The 20,327-nt window shown below is 38.3% G+C and overlaps 1 protein-coding gene across 4 annotated transcripts in view; it reads left to right on the top strand.

Moving 5' to 3' along the window:
- Positions 1–20,327, top strand: part of FUT8 (fucosyltransferase 8) — a 280,643-nt gene that overhangs the window by 219,138 nt on the left and 41,178 nt on the right. For all 4 annotated transcript variants that reach the window (XM_055132354.1, XM_055132353.1, XM_004612349.2 and 1 more), the window contains one exon: positions 18,608–18,854. In XM_055132354.1, the coding sequence (XP_054988329.1) occupies positions 18,608–18,854 (247 nt within the window). The remainder of the gene's footprint in view (positions 1–18,607; positions 18,855–20,327) is intronic.

Here is a 20,327-nt window from a genome sequence, read left to right as displayed (position 1 = left end):
CCTTAGCAGGCACACAACAATTTACTTTTTATTGCTATCTCACTATACAGTTGTTAAGTTCTTTAACAACTAAAGACTTAGAGAGATTTACTAAGCTCTTTGTTGCTAATTTAGCCTTTAGTGTTATGTTTTTCATTTGTTAAGTTTAATTGGCATCTATCCTACTTTTCCTTGTAACTTGGTATGCTCTTACTAGAATTTCAGTATTGACGAATTTGGAGAGGTCCTGCAGCCACATAGGTGGCTACACAGTCCAGGCACTTTATCTATGGTCTGGGATAATGAGTTGAAAAGATCCTAGAGTCCTCAGCCAAGACACCATTTGGTATCTGGGCAGACAGTAGTAGTGAAGAGGTATTGTTGGCCTTGGCTTGGCTGCAACTGTGAGTTGTGGGTGTGACTACTGGGTTCTTCAGAGTGGAGATTTGGCCTGCCCCACTCCTGAGGGAGCCCCACAGTTCTCAGCTGGGGTTTCTCTTAGATGTGTGTCCGTGAATTTTAGTTGCTTGGCTTGCATATCCTCAGAGATTTAGTGTGAATCAGTAGAGCAGGGCCGTATGGGTGAGTAAATATGGTGTAGGCTGTCGCAGGTCAAAGGGAGTAATTTCTTTACAGTATTTACTTCAACTGTGCCATCAGAGGCCATAAATTGTAAAGTATTAGCTCTCTTTCTAGAAATGTAACAACCCAAAAGAGGAGAAAAGTCGGGTTAGATGATTAATAGAAGATTGCCAGGAGCACTGTCTTGGCACATAAAGCCTTTCCCCACTCCCATTTACTTTCTTCTGAAATGGAAGCAGAGAGAGCTGCAGGAGGAAAGATAGATTCTTAGTTATAGATGGAAGCATGTTAAAGCTAGAAGTATGTCTGGGTAACTCTTGGAGCTACTGAATTGAATTGGTCTAGCCCAGTGCTTTTTAAGTGCAAAAAAAAAATGCCATTGATGTTTAACACTCTGGATCATGTAGCAACTATAAAAACTTTTTCATAGACCAGCAGGAAATTTCTATAGGCTGGCACCAGTCCACAGAACAGTGATGGAAAACTACAGGTCTGGCATATAATATGAAGGAGATTTGCTGCTCTGATCCTGGTTTCAATAGACCAAGATGCTTACCCATTTTGTTCGCAGATATGTAGATCTTCTGCACACTGCTTTCTTAAGCTATCTTCTCTGTTATCTGATCCCTTTTATTATTTTCTTCTTCCATCATAACTGCATTTTCACTTTCTTCCATGAAATGGCCAGAATTTCCAGTTACAGTTCTTTTTTTTTTTTCCCCTGCCCCTTCCCACCCAAGCTTGCAATGCCAGGGATCAAACCCAGATCCTTCACATGTAACAGTTACACTCCACCACTGAGCTATATTCTTGGCCCTGCAATTTTTATTTCATAAGATATTAGGCAATACCCTTACCCTATCATCATGAAAGTCAGAATGGGCCTTTCTAATTGAATGTAATTTGTAAAACTTAGCAGAAAAATACAAATAGCTATAATCCAATGTGAAACATCTTTTTGCTAACTCCACTTACATACTTGTCATTGAGGCAGCTATAAAATTAATTGGAATGCAGCATGCCAACTGACAGCTCTGTTCTGTAAGCTCTTGATGGCATACCTGCACATTTACTTACATCTTTCAGGAATTCTCAAGAAGTAAAAGTCTGTTACTACCTTGAAGTCCTTAATCCTATATAGATGTGACATATGTTAAGCAATAGGAGGACTGTGGAGAGTGAAATTGTGGTTTGTATCATAAAATGGAGCAAGACGTTGAGGTTTGGCTTTAGTAAATTTGATGAAATTGAAGCCTGTCTTTCATAATGATTTCCATTTCTCAGTTGTCTTCTTTCTTGCAAATGAAAAAAACTGTTTTAGGATTCTTCAAAGATCCTTTGACTGAGAAGGAGATCCGAAGTAAGGAGAAAGTTCTAAGTTATTAGGGGAAAAAATAACCTCTAGCCATGGAATTTATGTAATCTGAATAATCAAAAAAACTATTGACAATATTTCCTTAATGAGCAAGCTCTCTATGGAACCCTGGGGCCTCTTGGCAAAGCAACTATGTATATAAAAGTTAAATGGTTATATTTGTTTCAGAAACATTAAAAACGACTGCAGGGAGACTTCTATTTTGTAGCATGATCACAAACAAATTTCTTTGGTCTTATTCTTTTGCCAGTGTCCTAAACCACCTTATCCTAAACGGTATTTCCTGTTTTCCATTAACCATTCTTTTAGTCCCCTTTTCAGAGCTGTCAGAGTATCATTGAGATCAGTGAACCAGGAATCTAGTTGCCTCTACAAAACATTTCTGTTTCGAGTAAAAGCAGCATGCACCTCATAAGAATGCTGCACAATTATCCCCATAGTGTGATATGCTAATTCTTAAGAATGTTGCTAACACTGCACTGTTTCATGTGATTGAATTTAGAAGTTTTCACTCAATTGGTTGAAAGCTTCAAACTGGCGGTAATAACAGTCTTTTGAGTTGTTGCTTAAGTAACACAGTGATAGAATTCATGACAGATGACAGTTGCTTATTAAAGTTCAAAAAGAGATCTCTATGAACCGCTGTAGTTGAAAACAAAAGAAAAGTAGCCCAGATGTTTACCTTTTAATAGTATATTTTTCCTCCATATTTTAAATGAGAATGGAGTTCAATCATTAAATGAGGATATAAATATTAATGATGTGATTGTTTAAAAGCCCTAAAACAGACCTCACACATTTATGTTACCTTTTTTTTTTAATGGCCACCTTTGAATCCAACTATATTCAAGAAAGCTCCCCCAGGCTTCTATAAATCATACCAAATTAGTTAGCTTTTGTCTTGATCTCCTTTTACTCTTTCCCCTCTGACAAGTCTCAGAGAATTTAGCTAGAATTTAAGTAATTGTATTTGACCACATAGTGTTAAAGAACATGACAATACCAGAAGTCTAAGTAATCTTTGTAGATGTAAATTAAGCAAAAAGATTCTTAAGATTCTTTGCTATACTAGAGCAGAAAGTAATAATAGCTTTGATAATTTACTTTTTTGTTCCTTGAGTATGGAACAGAATTTTGACCAAGTTAGTTATACTAGAATGTTACAAAACTAGAAGTTGCTTCTCTTCCATTTGAATGTTTGTTAATTATTTTGAATATATGGAACCTGTTCATTTTATTGCCTATGGCAATAAAATGGATATACTTTGAATCTATATATTTCATATGTATATAGTATACTTGAGAGTGCATCTTTTTTTTCATTTATTTTTATTTTTTTTTAAATATTATTTTATCACCATGTGGAAAGTTACAAAGTTCTCAGGTTTATGTCTCAGTTATACCGATTCAAACACCATCCCTTTACCAGTGCCCATATTCCACCACCAAAATTCCCGGTATACCCCCCGCCCCCCACCCCAACTGTATAACTGATGAATTTCACTCATTTTCTCTTCACCTTGATTACGTTCCATATTTCAACACAAAACTCACTATTGTTGTGGGAGTTATACCCCCAAACAAGATAACCCTATTAAGGAAGCATTTGATAATTAGTTTTCCATTAAAAGATTGTATGTTTTCAGGTTTTAGAAAAGGTCGGATGTGTCCCAGTCCCGAATCCTGGAGCCGTGTTAGTTGCTGCTCAGTGTCGCCAGGGCTCCATCTGGAGAAGGTGTGCAGGCTGCACCTCCTCCTTCCGGCTCCCTGGTGTTGTTAGCCCCAATTCGGGTCCGGAGCATTTTCCGGGCTGCGTTGCTCACCAGAAAGCCTGGCCGCTTTGAGAGTGCATCTTGACTCACTGAAATGTAACAGTTTGATAGTTTTCAGAGAATATATTTTGACAAATTATCTTTTCATGGACCAAAATCTAGACAGTTTTTAAGAATTTATTTTAAAACAGAGTATACATTTTCCCCAAGAATAGTTGTATATAATAACAGGAGGTTGGCTCCATGGCTTGGAAGCTAGCCTCACACGCTGGGGGAAAGTCATCCCAGATAGAGAAGGGAACTCCAAGTAAAATTTGATTGGAAATCCCGAGTAGGGAGGGAGATGCACGCTGAAAGTAGACTAGAGACTGTACATGATGGCCACTCAATATTCCTGTTACAAACCACAACACCCAAAAGGAGAGAGAGAGAGAGAACAAATTCGAATGCTCTGCCACAGGCGGAGTGGGGTGGGGGGAGATGAGACGGGGGGTGGGAGAGATACTGGATTCATAAGTGGTAGAGAATGGACACTGGTGGAGGAATGGGCTCTCGAACATTGCATGAGGGAAAAAACAAGCATGAAAAGGTGTGAATCTGTAACAGTACCCTCACTGTGACTCACTAATTAAAAAATAAATATTTTTAAATTTTTTTTTAAATTTTAAAAAATAAAATAGAGTATACATTTTTTTTTTTTAGGTTTTGAAACACACCCAGTGGCACTCAGGGACTATTTCCAATTGGTCCTCAGGGTCATTCCTAGTGGTATTTGAGGAACCAAATGTAGTGCCAGGGATCAAACTGAGACCTCATGTATGGAAAGCATTTGAATTGTCTCTCTGAGGGAGTTTTAACTATCTCCTTAGGGGAATTCAGCATTTGCTTTGTCAGACACCATGCTGAGCTCTTTTCTCATAGGCTCTCATTCTTTAAAGTAGCTTGAACATTTTTTATGTATATTTTTTATGTATATTTTGGCCATTTGTATTTCTTCTGTGGAGAAGTTTTTTTTTTTTATTTCTTCTCATTTTTTGATGGGGTTGGATGTTTTTTCTTGTAAAGTTCTTCCAGTAACTTTTATATCATTGATATTAACCCCTTATCAGATGGGTACTGGGTAAATAATTTTTCCCATTCCATGGGCTATTTTTGTATCTTGGTCACCCATTTCCGTTGAGTTACAGAAGTTGCTTAGTTTAATGTAGAATTTATAATGTAGTCCCATTTATCTTTGCTTCAACTTGCTTGGCCAGTGGTGTTTCAACTTTGAAGATGTCATGGAGAGTTCTGTATGGAGGGGTTTTGTCTATATACCTTATGGATTCAGGCATGATATTGAGGTCTTTAATCATTTTGATCTGACTTTTGTCAGATGGAATTAGAAAGAGGTCAGATCATTTTTTACATGTAGCTGTCCAGTTTTTCCAGCACCACTTTTTGAAGAGGCTTTCTCTTCCCCACTTAAATGCTCATATAGTTGAGGTTCTGTGTCAGGATATTCAATTCTATTCCTTTTATCTGAGGATCTGCCTTTATTCTAATACCATGCTATTTAATTACTACCACTGTATAGTGCAGTTTGAAGTTGGGGAAGGTGATGCCTCCCATCTTCTTATTGCCAAGAATTGCGTTAGCTATTCATGAGGGCTTTTATTCCATATGAATTGAACAGATACTTCCTCAGAAAAGAAATAGAAATGGGCAGAAAGCATATTTAAAAAATGTTCTGCACATGTTTTTGTAAATCATCAGGGATATGCAAATCAAAACAGCAGTAAGATATCTCACACCACAGAGACTGGCACACATCAAAAGAACAAGAACAACCAGTGCTGGTACTGATTTGGGGAGAAAGGGACACTCATTCATTGTTGGTGGGAATGCTGACTGGTCCAGCCTTATTAGAAAACAATATGGGATATTTCGCAAAAAATTAGAAAATGAGCTTTGATACAATCTGGCAGTACCACTCCTGGGAATAGACTCTAGGGACCCAAAAACACACTGTAGAAAAGCCATCTGCACTTCTATGTTCATTGCAGCACTGATCACAATAGCCAGAATCTAGAAACAACCTGAGTGCCCAAGAGCAGATGACGGGATAAAGAAGCACTGGTATATCTATGTAATGGAATACTATACAGCCACCAGGACAAATGAAGTCATGAAATTTGCTTATAAATGGATGGACATAGAGAGCATTGGTGCTAAGCAAAATGAGTCAGAGGGAGAGGGACAGACATAGACTGATTGTACTCATTTGTGAGATATGGAACAGAAAAAAGCGTAGTATGAGACCAGTACCCAAGGACCACGAGATCTGGTCCATCCACGGTTGGAAGCTCGCCATAAAGTGTGTGAGGGGGAGGGAAGTAAGGACAGAGATGAGACCACTATGATAATAATAATAGCTTGAAGTTAACACTCTGGACAAGAACAAAGTGCTGAAAGGAGGTAAAGTGACATATATGATCACTTCTCAACACATGTTTTGCAAACCATAATGCCCAAAATGAAGGGGACAAAGAGAGAGAGAGAGGAGAGAGAGGACTTTCTGCCATAGATGCAGGCTAAGGGGTGGGGGGGGGTGGAAGGGAAACTGGGGACATTGGTGGTGGGAAATGTACTCTGAAGAAGGGACAGGTATTAGAACATTTTATGACTGAAACCGTGATACAGCTCACGGAGGATCTTGATGTATTGAGTTTGAACGCGCTGTTTGACTAGGGCTTTGATGACCGCTTCAGTCTCAACAGAATCAAAGGCCTTCTTTAAATTGATGAACATTAGACAGAGCGGCATCTTGAACTCGCAAAACTTCAGTGAGCTTGGTCACTGTGGATATGATTGATCATGCTGAATCCTTTTTGGAACCCGGCTTGCTCGCATGGTTGTCCTTTGTCTAGTGTTCTGCCTATTCTATTCAGGATGACTCGAGTGAACAACTTGTAAATGACAGACAACAGGAAGATTGGGCAATAGTTTCCGATGTCATGGATGTCTCCCTTCTTGTATAACAGAATGTTCCTGATGGTTTTCCACTGGGACAGAACCTTGTGTTCAGACAGGTAGCATGTGAAGAGCTGAGTCAGTGTATTGATAATTACTGGCGGCAGATTCTTCAGGTGTTCAGGTCTTACCTTATCTGGACCGGATGCTGTACACGTCTTTACACATGAAATGGCGTGTCGGATTTTGGAAGGGAGGACATTGGGAACGACATATCCATCCTGCAGAATTTGGTATTTGGGCAGGTGGACATGGCTGTCAAAGAGATCCGAGTAAAAGTCATGAATAATCCTCTCCATTGACTTTCTGGAAGATGTGATAGATCTATCAGGACGTTGGAGGGCAGTCATCTTGGTCTTGTAGTTGTTGAAGGACAGGCGAGTGTTGTGAATACTTTTCTCACAGTCATGGAAGTGCTGACTGACGTAAAGAGGTGACGTAAAGAGAGGGGTTTGGCACAGTGATACCATTCCACTGAAACTCTTCAGTGCCACCCTCGAGAACGTCATGCAACGATTGGAATGGGAAGGAATGGGAGTGAAGATAAGATGGTTGGCAACTACACCACCTCTGCTTTGCTGATGACATTGTTCTCATAACACCAAACATTAGCCAAGCAGCACAAATGCCGGTGGACTTCGACGCAAGTGTGGAAAGGTCGGACTGCAGCTGAATCTCACCAAAACAGTGTTTATGAAAAACGAACTAGTCCCTGATGTTCCATTTGCTCTGAATGGAACAAACATCTCCAAATGCAGCAGCTATGTGTACCTGGGTCGAGAACTCAACATGAGGAACGACTTGGCGCCAGAACTGTGCAAGAGAAAGAGAGCAGCGTGGAGAGCTTTCAAGAGCATCGAAGGAGTGGTTAAGAGGACGAAGAACCTCTGGCTCCGGGCACCTCTTTTTCACTCCATCATTCTTCCTTCACTAACATATGCCTCAGAGACCTGGGCCCTAGGAAAACAGGATGAGAACACAGTTTGGGTATCCCAGAGAGAAATTGAAAGAGCTATTCTTGGAGTATCATGTTTCACTCAAGTGAGAGAAGGAATCAGGAGTTCTGACCTCCCTTGACGGTCAAGAATCACGGATGAAAGTAGACTATAGATGGAACATGATGGCCACTCAATACCTGTATTGCAAACTACAACATCCAACAGGAGAGGAAATGCCCTGCTGCAGAGGCAGGGTGGAGTGGTAGGGGTTGGGGTGGAGGTGGTGGAAGGGATACTGGGAACATTGGTGGAGGAGAATGGGTACTGGTGGAGGGATGTAAACGAAAGGCAAACATGAAAGTTCATAAGTTTGTAACTGTGCCTCACGGTGATTCACAAATAAAAATTTTTTAAAAAAGAAACATTTTGCTTAAAAAAAAAACTATCAGGGATGTTGTCTTGTTTGCCAAGGCATCAAAAATCAGATGGGCCAGTCATGTAATGCGATTCAGAGACAACCGCTGGACTAGAGCTGTTACCGACTGGATTTCACTGGATGTCAAAAGACCGCGTGGCTGCCCACCTACAGGATGGTCAGACTTCTTCATCAAAACCCTGAACGAAAGATTTGAGGCTCTTCGTGTTCCTGGAGCAAGCAGATACGACTGGGCTACACTAGTGCACAGTAGGGACGAATGGAGACATTACTGGCGCCCGCTGGAGCAAATCAAAGATCAACGGGATGACAAGTGACAAGTGATGACTGAAACCAAATCATATCAACTTTGTAACTGTGTATATCACCGTGATTCAATCTGAAACCAAAAACTTGATGACTTTAAGTACTTAGAATCAATCCCATTTTATAGATGAGTACGGTACTGTTTTTAAATGAAGAAACTAAGTTGAAATTGAATATAACCTGTCCAGGAATGCATAGTCATTAAGAGATAACGACTTTGACATTTATTTTTATGACTCTAAAGCCTGTACTATTAATCACTATGAATTATAGTTACATGGCCAGGCATTTGCCTTATTTTGTTTTGTTTGATGCCTTCCCTCCTCCAGCCTCAAATTAAGGTCATGAGTTTCAGCAGTTGACACAGTCTTTGGGCTATCATGACAACTAGCAGCTATGACTATTCAAAGCAACCTTTAGGAAGGTAATGAAAACCTTATTTTTTCTCTTCTGAACCTATTTGGCGGGGGTGGAGTATGAACTTATGTAAGTAGTAAAAAAAAAAAACGTGTTTAACATTCTTAAGAGACATGAAGTCAGACCCAGAAAGCTGTTCAAAACCCCCTCCTTCTCCAACTGAAATTTAAGATCCAGACAGTTAAGTCCTATAGGAGATTGTTTTTTCCTACTGGCAACCCTAGTCCACACCTCTTTGTTTTGCTAAACTAACTGAAGAAAAAGTTATTCAAGATGAAACCCCAAGGATACTTACCCCAATTTTTACCCTTGAAACATTATAGCAGGGCCTATGATAAATACTGAATTTCTTGAGCCTTTTCTATTGAATCTACGGAAAGCTAATAACTCAAATTGGCCAGTTCCAGGGATAGTGTCTCTATCTTACGTCACATGAGCTAATTTAACTGTTTTAGCAGTTTTAACAACTATTTTAACTGAAGCCACTGTAAATTGACTAACTAGGGAAAGGCCTTCTCTAAAAATACTCATTTATCTGCATCTAATTGAGGTATTCCCCTTTCAAAGAGTTATCTATGTTCCTGGCAGAAGACTTTAAGTATATTAATACAACTTCTGAGTCTTACCTACTCTTAGTGAAAGGAATGGTCTTAAAAAAGATTATTGGATCTGGAGCAATAGTGCAGTAGCTTAGAGTACCTGCCTTGCTAGTGTAAGATCATGAGTGTGTCTGACATGTGCTAAGTGAGTTCCTAGCAGCTCTTCTGTTTGAGTTTAGCCCAGCTCTACTGTTTGTTTTCTGTGTACAAGTGATTTCTGGCCTTACCATACTCATGCAGGTGTGTGAACACCACTAAAAGGGTTGCAACCCCCAGCAAGCCCGTAGTCAGGAAGTGTGACCTCTGGCAAGCACCCACAGCAGATGCCACATAACTTGTGTGTCTCAACTAAGAGTGCATGTACAAATCCCCCCGTTTAACAGATTGCAAACCTCAGAGAATACTGCAGCCGAGTATGAACACACAGCTAAAAATGTGTGAGCACCACAGCTAGGTGTGTATGCAAACCCCAGTCATCAGTCATGCAACAACAACAAAGGAAAGGGGGAGGGGGAATAAAAAATTTAAATAAACTAAAACAGGATTATCCAAGAGGAAATGGCCTCACAAATTAGTGCCCGAAAAAATAATGACCAGGGACTGGAGTGATAGCACAGCAGGTAGGGTGTTTGCCTTGCACGCAGCCAACCCGGGTTTGATTCCCAGCATCCCATATGGTTCCCTGAGCACCGCCAGGAGTAACCCCTATGCATCGCTGGGTGTGAGCCAAAAAGCCGAAAAATAAATAAATAATGACCAAGTCAATTGAGATTGAACTGATTAGCCAGTTGGGTAAAAGCTCAGGTTAAAAACCCAAGCTGATTTGCTTGGGGAGCTGAATCGGTAGTAAAGTGAGTAATGCAATTGTTTTACATGTAGCTGATGAACCTTGAGCGCAGAGTCAGGAGTAATCCCTGAGCCCTGCTAGGTGAGACCCATCCCACCAAAAGATCAATTTGCACTAACTGATTACAGTGAATACTTACAATTTATATATGACTGGTAACATTTATCTTGTTCTAAGATTGCTAGAATGCAGTGTTTTACAACACTGAAGTCTTAATAAAATGAAAAAATATTCTTTTTTATTTTGGGCATTTTATTTTGTTTTATTTTTATTGCTCCTGCCCCAGTTTTTATTAGTGAATCACCATGAAGTACAGTTACAAACTTATGAACTTTCATGTTTGCATTTCAGTCATGCAGTGATCTTTTACAGTCCCTCCACCAGTGCCCATTCTCCTCCACCAAAGTTCCCAGTATCCCTCCCACCCCCCATTCCATCCCCCACCACCCCACCCTGCCTCTGCCCCAGGGCATTCCCTTTTGTTCTCTCTCCTTTGGGGTGTTGTAGTTTGTAATAGAGGTATTGAGTGGCCTTCATGTTCAGTCTGTGGTCTACATCTTGAAAAGATATTCTTGATCAAAGGATTTAGTTGTATGTTTTGACAATGTAGATTTAAGGTAGCAGACTATGGTATATATAATAGAGTAAAAACTAGGTTTTTACTCTATTATATATACCATATAAAATCCTGGCTTTTTTATATATCACATTGCTTTTGAAAAATTCACGTACCCTCTCAGTGTGTTTGTAATATGTGGGAGTTAAATATGGTTCTCAAGCTTCAAAATTTAGCACCCATTACTAGAGATGGTTTTAGTTAGGTAGCATATGACATAATTTCAGGCATTTTTCCTGATAACATTCCATAGAATTGATGGTTGAGAAGCATTCATTATTTGTTTTTTTTTGTTTTCCTAATTATTTCAAAGACAGTCTCCATTTGGCATCATGGTACCTATAAAAGTTCTTTAACTCTAGGAAATTATTTGGGGTGTTGAGGCAGAAGTGGGTGGATGCAAGTACTGAGTCCTCTGTTCCTCAAGAGTTTCTACGGAAAGAATTTTAAAAAGCCAACTTTTTATTAGTTTGTTTTAAATTTTTTTCCTCCACACTTGTGAGGAAAGCAATGTTTTTATAAAATTGGTAAGTTTGGGAGAGTGAACTAAACATATGATGTTTTCTCATGGCTGTGGCCCATTCTCAGAAGGCATGTTCTTCTTCCTTTACCACATAGTAGGACTGATGGGCAAACTCAGTTTAAGATTGGATGGGGACTATTAGGAAACCCATGAGGCTATAAATCCAAAACACAAGACCAGGTTTTTCAATTACACTTTGGTGATCTAGATGATATTTTGATTGACAGTTTATTACTTACCTTTTCCTCATTTGAATTCAAATTTATAGATAATTTAAAAGAGATATCAGTCCCTGAAAACCTGTTTCTTTTTTTAAAAAAATTAGAAATAAATTTGATCTCAGAGCCCTTTATAAGCATTGGTTATTTATATAAATCCTTTTGTTTTTGTTTGGGGGGCCATGCTTAGCTCTGCTCATGGACTACAACTGCTGGGGGCTGTACTGTCCTGGGACTGAACTCAGTCAGGGCTCCTGCTTGAAAAGTAATCACTTCAACCATCTCTTGGTTCCTAGAATGCAATTACAACTTTGGTGTAGATTAAGTTATTTGAGCCATAATCAGTGAGTAGGGCACTTGACAGTTTTTCTTTAATTTATATTTTTAATATATATCACTGTTATACTGGGTGGAATATTCATAACTTTTTAATAGTTTATTGGTGATATTTTGTTTTCTTTCATTGAGAGCAGTGGTTTTTGAGTGAGACTTTTCACTTTTTATTTTTTAATCATTGGGGGTTTGAGGCCATACCAGTGGTGCTCAGGACCTACTTCTAGATCTGTGCTCAGGGGTTGCATCTGGCAGTGCTTGGGAGAACATGGTGCTGGGATTGAATCAGGGTTGTCAGCAAGCAAGACAAGCACTTTAATCCTTTGCTCTCTCTGTCTGTCTCTCTCTCTCTCTACCCCCTCTGTTCCTTCTCCATCCCTCCTCCCCCCCACACACACAACAGTTCTTGGAGAGCAAGTACGCATCATCATGTATAATCTGAGTAATCCAGCGTTTCTTGCATAGGAGGTATTCAGTAAATATTTAAATAAGAGAATGAATGAACAAAATATTAAAAATAAACTTATTTCTCTGTCTTAAAAGTATAGGCATAGTGTTATTTTTCCTGGTAGCTGACATGGAAATAAGAAAGTTGGAGCTTAAGGACGTTGAGGCTTTAAGGTAATAAGAGGATGATACTTTCATGTTAGTAAAATTATGAACTAATTTCACTGGATATTCAGAAAAATATTGATAATGGGACTGGAGAAATAGTAAAGTGGGTAGGACACTTACCTTGCATGCATCTGACCTGGGTTTGAAGCCCATTACCCCATATAGTCACTTGAGCACCTCCAGGAATAATCCCTGATTACAGAGCTAGCAGTAAGACCTGAACACAGCAAGTTGTGGATTAAAAACATATGTGCATCGTGCACACGTGTGTGTGTGTGTGTGCGTGTGTGTGTGTGTGTGTGTGTAAGAAGAAATCACAAAAGGAAGTTTATGACCATAAAAATGGTTTATGGTCATGTGTGAGAGACTAGGGTCTTTTACTAGGGTCGAACTTAGGGCCTTACATATGTAAGGCAGGTACTCAAGCATCAGAAACACCATATCCTTAACCTAGCCTTTTTCCTTTCTTTTTCTTCAATGAAATATAAATTACCTCTTTTCTATTTTCTTTTAATATACCATTTCTCTTCTTTCCACATAAAGTGCCCTATTTGCCTTGTCTTGCCTTGCCTAAGGGGGTCTTTCCGAGCTTAATTCAGCGTACCATTCATACACATAGCTTTGTAGCTTTGTGTTTGGTTGGTTTGAAAAAAAAAAACAGGGTCTCACATGTGCAAGGGAAGTGTACTATCACTGAGCAATATAGCTAGCCCTTCCCACACATATTTTTTATTGCAGTTTATCTTTTTATTTATTTATTTATTTTGCCACACTCAAGGGTGCTCAGGGCTTACTCCTGGCTCTGCCTGCACTCAGGGATCACTCCTGGGGACCATATGGGATGCCAGGAATTGAGCCTGGGTATAGCAGTGCAAGTATAACAGTGCTGCAGAACAAGCATCCTACTGGCAGTACTTTCACTCCATTACAGTTTATCATTTTTTTAACAACTCCCTGCCCCCCTTTCTTACTGTTTTCTGTTGTTCTCATGAATGGGGGTGACACACTTCAATTGCAGTACTCACACACACTTGGTTTCAGTATGCCGTAGATCTCATGCTTAGTTATAGAACAAGGGATCAAAAGGAACTGTGCTTCAAGAATCACATTTGGCATGTGGGTGGCTCCAGAGTTGTAACTCAAGGCCTCATGTCTGTAGGACATGAGCCCAGCTCCCAAATTTTTCTTAATGGCACCTGTGAATTATAATATTGATAAATTTTTTATTGCTATTTACTCGTACAGTGTCATATTTAAGAAGCTTTTTTTAAGACTCTTGAAATGAATTTTATGTAGCAAAGAGATAATATTAGCCAGGCCATTATTTTTATCTATGTATTATACAGCATTGGCTTTACTTAAGCTTAAGATCCTTCATCTTCAAACTTTGCTACCTAAAGAGTTATTTCATCCACTGCCCTGCTTTAGTCACAACTTTTAAATTTTAGTTATGCCAGAACTGACTTCCTACCAACTATGCAGTTTTTTGAGTGATTGTATTCACAGATCTTATAACTTATCTTAAAATATCCAAAAAAAAATTGAATTTGAGGATCATGTTTCACTCTGGTAAATATATTTTAAACTTATTCTAGATTTATTCCCTGTAAGTATCACTGTCATCCCATTGTTCATCAATTTGCTCAAGCGGGCGAGCGGGCACCAGTAATGTCTTTATTTGTCCCTGGTGCATGCTAGTGTAGCCTGATGGTGTCTGCTCGCTCCAGGAACACAAAGAGAACATTGTTGTTACTGTTTTTGGCATATCAAATTATATCACGGGAATTGTTTTAGCTATCCTTGGACGTTTGTTATTCCATATGAATTTTAGGATTGCTTGATCCATTTCTTTGAAGAATGTCATGGGTATACTTATAGGGATCGCATTGAATCTGTATAATGCTTTAGGGAGTATTGCCATTTTGACAACATTGATTCTCCCTATCCACGAGCAGGGTATATGTTTCCATTTCCTCATGTCCTCTTTGATTTCATGGAGTAGCGTTTTGTAGTTTTCTTTGTAAAGGTCTTTTACTTCCTTGGTTAAGCTGATTCCGAGGTACTTGATTTTCTGGGGCACGATTGTGAATGGGATTGCTTTTTTCATGTCCCTTTCCTCTGCCTCATTGTTTGCATATATGAAGGCCATGGATTTTTGGGTATTGATTTTGTAGCCTGCAACTTTACTGTATAAGTCTATTGTTTCTAAGAGTTTCTTAGTAGAGGTTTTAGGCTTCTCTAGATATAGTATCATGTCGTCTGCAAATAGTGAGAGTTTGATTTCTTCCCTTCCTATCTGGATGCCCTTAATCTCTTTTTCTTGTCTAATAGCTATCGCAAGTACTTCCAGTACTATATTAAAGAGGAGTGGTGAGAGTGGGCATCCTTGTCTTGTGCCCGATCTCAGAGGAAAGGCCCTTAGTTTTTCCCCGTTGAGGATTATGCTTGCCGTAGGCTTGTGATAGATGGCTTCAACTATCTTGAGGAAAGTTCCTCCAAACCCCATTTTGGCGAGGGTTTTCATCATGAAAGGATGTTGGATCTTGTCAAATGCTTTCTCTGCATCTATTGATATGATCATATGGTTTTTGTCTTTACTTTTGTTGATATGCTGGATTATGTTGATTGATTTCCGAATGTTAAACCATCCTTGCATCCCTGGGATGAATCCCACTTGGTCGTGATGTATGATCTTTTTGATGAGTTGTTGGATCCTATTTGCTAGTATTTTGTTGAGGATCTTCTCATCGGTGTTCATCAGGGAAATTGGTCTGTAATTTTCTTTCTTAGTGGTGTCTTTGTTTGCTTTTGGTATAAAGATGATGGGAGGCATCACCCTCCCCAACCTCAATCTTTACTACAAAGCAATAACAATTAAAACAGCATGGTACTGGAACAAAGGCAGAGCCGTAGACCAATGGAACAGGGTGGAATATCCCTACACACAACCCCAAATGTATGATCATCTAATCTTTGATAAGGGAGCAAGAGATGTGAAGTGGAGCAAGGAAAGCCTCTTTAACAAATGGTGCTGGCACAACTGGACAACCACATGCAAAAAAATGGGTTTAGACCTTGACCTGACACCATGCACAAAAGTCAGATCAAAATGGATTAAAGACCTCAACATTAGACCACAAACCATAAGGTACATTGAAGACAAGGTCGGCGAAACCCTCCACGATATTGAAGATAAAGGTATCTTCAAAGGTGACACGGAACTAAGCAATCTAGTAAAAACAGAGATCAACAAATGGGACTACATTAAACTAAAAAGCTTCTGCACCGCAAGAGATACAGTGACCAGAATACAAAGACTATCCACAGAATGGGAAAGGATATTTACACAATATCCATCAGATAAGGGGTTGATATCAATGGTATATAAAGCACTGGTTGAACTCTACAAGAAGAAAACATCCAACCCCATCAAAAAATGGGGCGAAGAAATGAACAGAAACTTTACCAAGGAAGAAATACGAATGGCCAAAAGGCACATGAAAAAGTGCTCTGCATCACTAATCATCAGAGAGATGCAGATCAAAACAACCATGAGATACCACCTCACACCACAGAGACTGGCACACATCCAAAAGAACAAAAGCAACCGCTGTTGGAGAGGATGTGGGGAGAAAGGGACCCTTCTACACTGCTGGTGGGAATGCCGGCTAGTTCAGCCCTTTTGGAAAACAGTATGGACGATTCTCAGAAAACTAGAGGTTGAGCTCCCATTTGACCCAGCAATACCACTGCTGGGAATATATCCCAGAGAATCAAAAAAGTACAATCGAAACAACATCTGCACATGTATGTTCATCGCAGCACTGTTTACAATAGCCAGAATCTGGAAAAAACCCGAATGCCCCAAAACGGATGACTGGTTGAGGAAACTTTGGTACATCTATACAATGGAATACTATGCAGCTGTTAGAAAAAAGGAAGTCAAGAATTTTGTAGTTAAGTGGATGGGCATGAAAAGTTTCATGCTGAGTGAAATGAGTCAGAAAGAGAGAGACAGACATAGAAAGACTGCACTCATCTATGGTATATAGAATATCAGAGTGGGAGACTAATACCCAAGAACCGTAGAAATAAGTACCAGGAGGTTGACCCCATGGCTTCGCGGCTGGCCTCACGTTCCGGGGAAAGGGCAACTCAGAGAAGCGATCACCAACTACATTGTAGTTGAAGGCCATGTGGGGGAAGGGAGTTGCGGGCTGAATGAGGGCTAGAGACTGAGCACAGCGGCCACTCAACACCTTTATTGCAAACCACAACAGCTAATTAGAGAGAGAGAACAGAAGGGAATGCCCTGCCACAGTGGCAGGGTGGGGTGGGGGGGAGATGGGAGTGGGGAGGGTGGGAGGGACGCTGGGTTTACGGGTGGTGGAGAATGGGCACTGGTGAAGGGATGGGTTCCCGAACTTTGTATGAGGGAAGTATAAGCACAAAAGTGTATAAATCTGTAACTGTACCCTCACGGTGATTCTCTAATTAAAAATAAATAAATTATAAAAAAAAAAGAATAAAAAATAATCAATAGAAAAAAAAAGCATTAGATATAGATTAACTTCAGAAAAGCCTTGCTACCATCCTCATTGAAGAAAGTTTTTATTTGTCTGAATATAAATGTCTGACTAAAAAAAAAAAAATTATATCACGGGTAGCTTGCCAGGCTCTACCGTGTGTGGGGGGGGAAATAAATAAAAATAAAGAGGTCACATGGCAACGAATGCAGCCACATGCTCCAGGAAATATTCCGACGCTGTCTTCCGGGAGCTTTGTTTTATAGTACCATATAAGGACCCTTTTAAATTTAGTAGTCCAGGGATTAACTTATTCTAATTCATTAAATGCAAGGACAGCATCTTAACTAAGTATCTGTATGTTCAGGTTAATATTTTATGTTATTGAAAATTATATTTAGTACATTTTATATTATTGAAATTTCTCATGCATCTTTTTGTTATCTAGTTATAACTGTGGTTCTTAATTCAGAAAATAAATTATATCAGACTGTTACACTTTGTTCTCTTTTTATTGCAACATAAAATTGACAATAGTAACATAACATATAGAATGTAGATTATAGAACTAGAACTTAGGTTATGAAATGAATAATATATAATAACCTATAACAATTCTCTACCTTAACTTTAAAATAATATACAGGTAAACAATACAGATTCTGTTATTATCATATATAATATGTCTTAGTTGGCTGAGGAAAAAAGACATTAGTGTTATCAGTTCTTTTCTTCAAAAGATATGTTTTGTTTATAATTATAATCTTAAGGGTTCTCAACTTATTATCCTCTATAATGAAAGTAATGCCATATGCTGTAATGACAAGCTAGAAGTTATAAAAATACTATCATCTAATCAACAATTACAAAACAGCAGTACTTTGCAAGCTGGTTATTTGTACCATAAATATTCTCTGTATAGACACTTTTTATGCTAGATATCATCCTTATGTAGGGTATGAGGCGTTAATATGACAACACATTATAGGAGAAAAGAAAATGTCTTGGACTTAAAGTAGACCAACCTAAGTTTAAAAACTTGCCTTCATCACTTTTATAATTGCACCTTGGCAAAATTACTTTTTGAAGATAATTTTTAAGTTGTATATGTATAATTGCTATGCTATATAATAATATATAAATATTAAGTTATAAAAAGCAAAAATTTCTTGTTTTTGTTTTTATTTCCTCTCCATTTGGGAGGAAAGCAGTATTTTATAAAACTGATAGATCTGGGAGAATGAATATTTTCTCTATAATTGAAATATATGTTATATATAAATATATGTATATGTTTTTATTTGGAACCATAATGGATATGAGGGATCAAATCAAGATCAGCTATGTGAAAAGCAAACACTAGCTCTTCATCCCTGTTTCCTGTATTTTTATGTACTAGAAAGACACACATGTTCACTTTTTATGGAAAAGCACTGAGAGTTAGTTATTGTTAAATGCTAGTTGTCTTAGGAATATAATGTGGTGATAATGGAATATTTTGATATTCTCTCAGGTGAAGTAAAGGACAAAAATGTTCAGGTGGTCGAACTCCCCATTGTAGACAGTCTTCATCCTCGTCCTCCGTATTTACCTCTGGCTGTACCAGAAGACCTTGCAGATCGACTTGTGAGAGTCCATGGTGACCCTGCAGTGTGGTGGGTGTCCCAATTTGTCAAATACTTGATTCGTCCACAACCCTGGCTGGAAAAAGAGATAGAAGAAGCCACCAAGAAACTTGGCTTCAAACATCCAGTTATTGGGTAAGAATGTTATTTATTCATCATTAAGTGATATGTAGTAGCAGACTTACATCCTTTTATAATAAATTATAAACTTTATAGTACATAGTTTAGTTTTCAAAGCTCTACCAAAACTTATAGCTACCAGAGTTCACCATCAGCCTCAGAGAGACCACTCATCCCTTATTTACTTTCAGTAAATGAGTCATCATTCTTTTTCACCCTTATTTACTAAATTATTCATTCAACTAAATAAAAAAATCATATTTCCAAAATTAGCATTCTCCTCTAGGAAACAAAAAGAAGAATTTAATAGTATTTTTTAAAGAAAGAATTTTTTTTATGTGAGCGGGGAAGAAAACTTGCTTAAAAGAGAATGCTGGTTTTTCTGGAAAGAGGAGACCAATGAAGTGAAAGAAAGGAATTACCCTAAGTTGGGAAGTGGCTGTTTCCAGAGTGAGATTTGCTCATTTTGAATATGATACATAATGCCAGTTACCCTAACAGGCCATTAGATGACATTGTCACATTTGTAACTTTTTTGTTGTACATTATGAATAGACTTCAGTAAGGATCACTGAACATTATTTTGCATTTTTCATGTTCTATTTTGTGTTATGGAAACTATTTTTACAAAAAGGCTGTGAATTGTACTATAATGTTAAGATTGTTATTGCAAACTCTCTTTTGGCTACTTGGAAGATGCTGTATGCTGTGTATTTAGTCTCATATTTATGTTAAGAGAGATATATTAAGAAATCCTAGGAGCCAGAGAAATCCATGCAGGCATCTTCCCTCACAAGCATGTATTCCTGTACACATGCATAAAAAGTTATGGAAAGAATTGGTTTTCTCAGTCTGGTGCCAGATTTCACATATGGGAAAGGTTTTCTTTCTCATAGAAAGAATACTACATTATAAATGACTGGGGTAAATTCTTGGCTTTTTGTCTAATTCTAGACAAAGTTACATAAAAGGCTTTGATTTTTCTATCTATAAAATAGGGAAGGTAATTTATGCCCTAAAAGATAATAATGTGATATTATAAGAATAAAAACTTAATTTTTATTTTAGTGGAAAATCTACACTGCAAAGTATTAACACCTTTCAATATTACTGATACTTAAGTAATTCTTGAAAATAGAAAGTATGGCATTCTGAGTTTATACTGTTTGTGATAAAACTAGCTATTTATTAATATTAATTATTTAAATCATCAATTATTTATGAAACATTTATTGAATACCTGCTACTCTGGGAACAGAACTCATTTTTTAAAATTGCTTTTTTTGAAGACTTAATTGCATACCGATTACAAAAAAAGTAGACTCTAAAGTCAGTCTGTTTTCAAATCCTATTCTATTTTCATTTCTACTGTTTAGTTCTAGTTATTGCTATATAATATATGTAAGTATAAAGAGGGCCAAAGATAGTCAGATGCTTTGTTTGCATGCAGTTGACCCAGATTCCATCCTATCACCCGTGTGGTACCCC

Source organism: Sorex araneus, chromosome 3 (assembly GCF_027595985.1).
Source record: "Sorex araneus isolate mSorAra2 chromosome 3, mSorAra2.pri, whole genome shotgun sequence".
NCBI classification, from domain to species: Eukaryota; Metazoa; Chordata; class Mammalia; order Eulipotyphla; family Soricidae; genus Sorex; species Sorex araneus.
The sequence above is the reverse complement of the archived record's forward strand: the minus strand, read 5'-3'. Positions and strand labels throughout refer to the sequence as shown.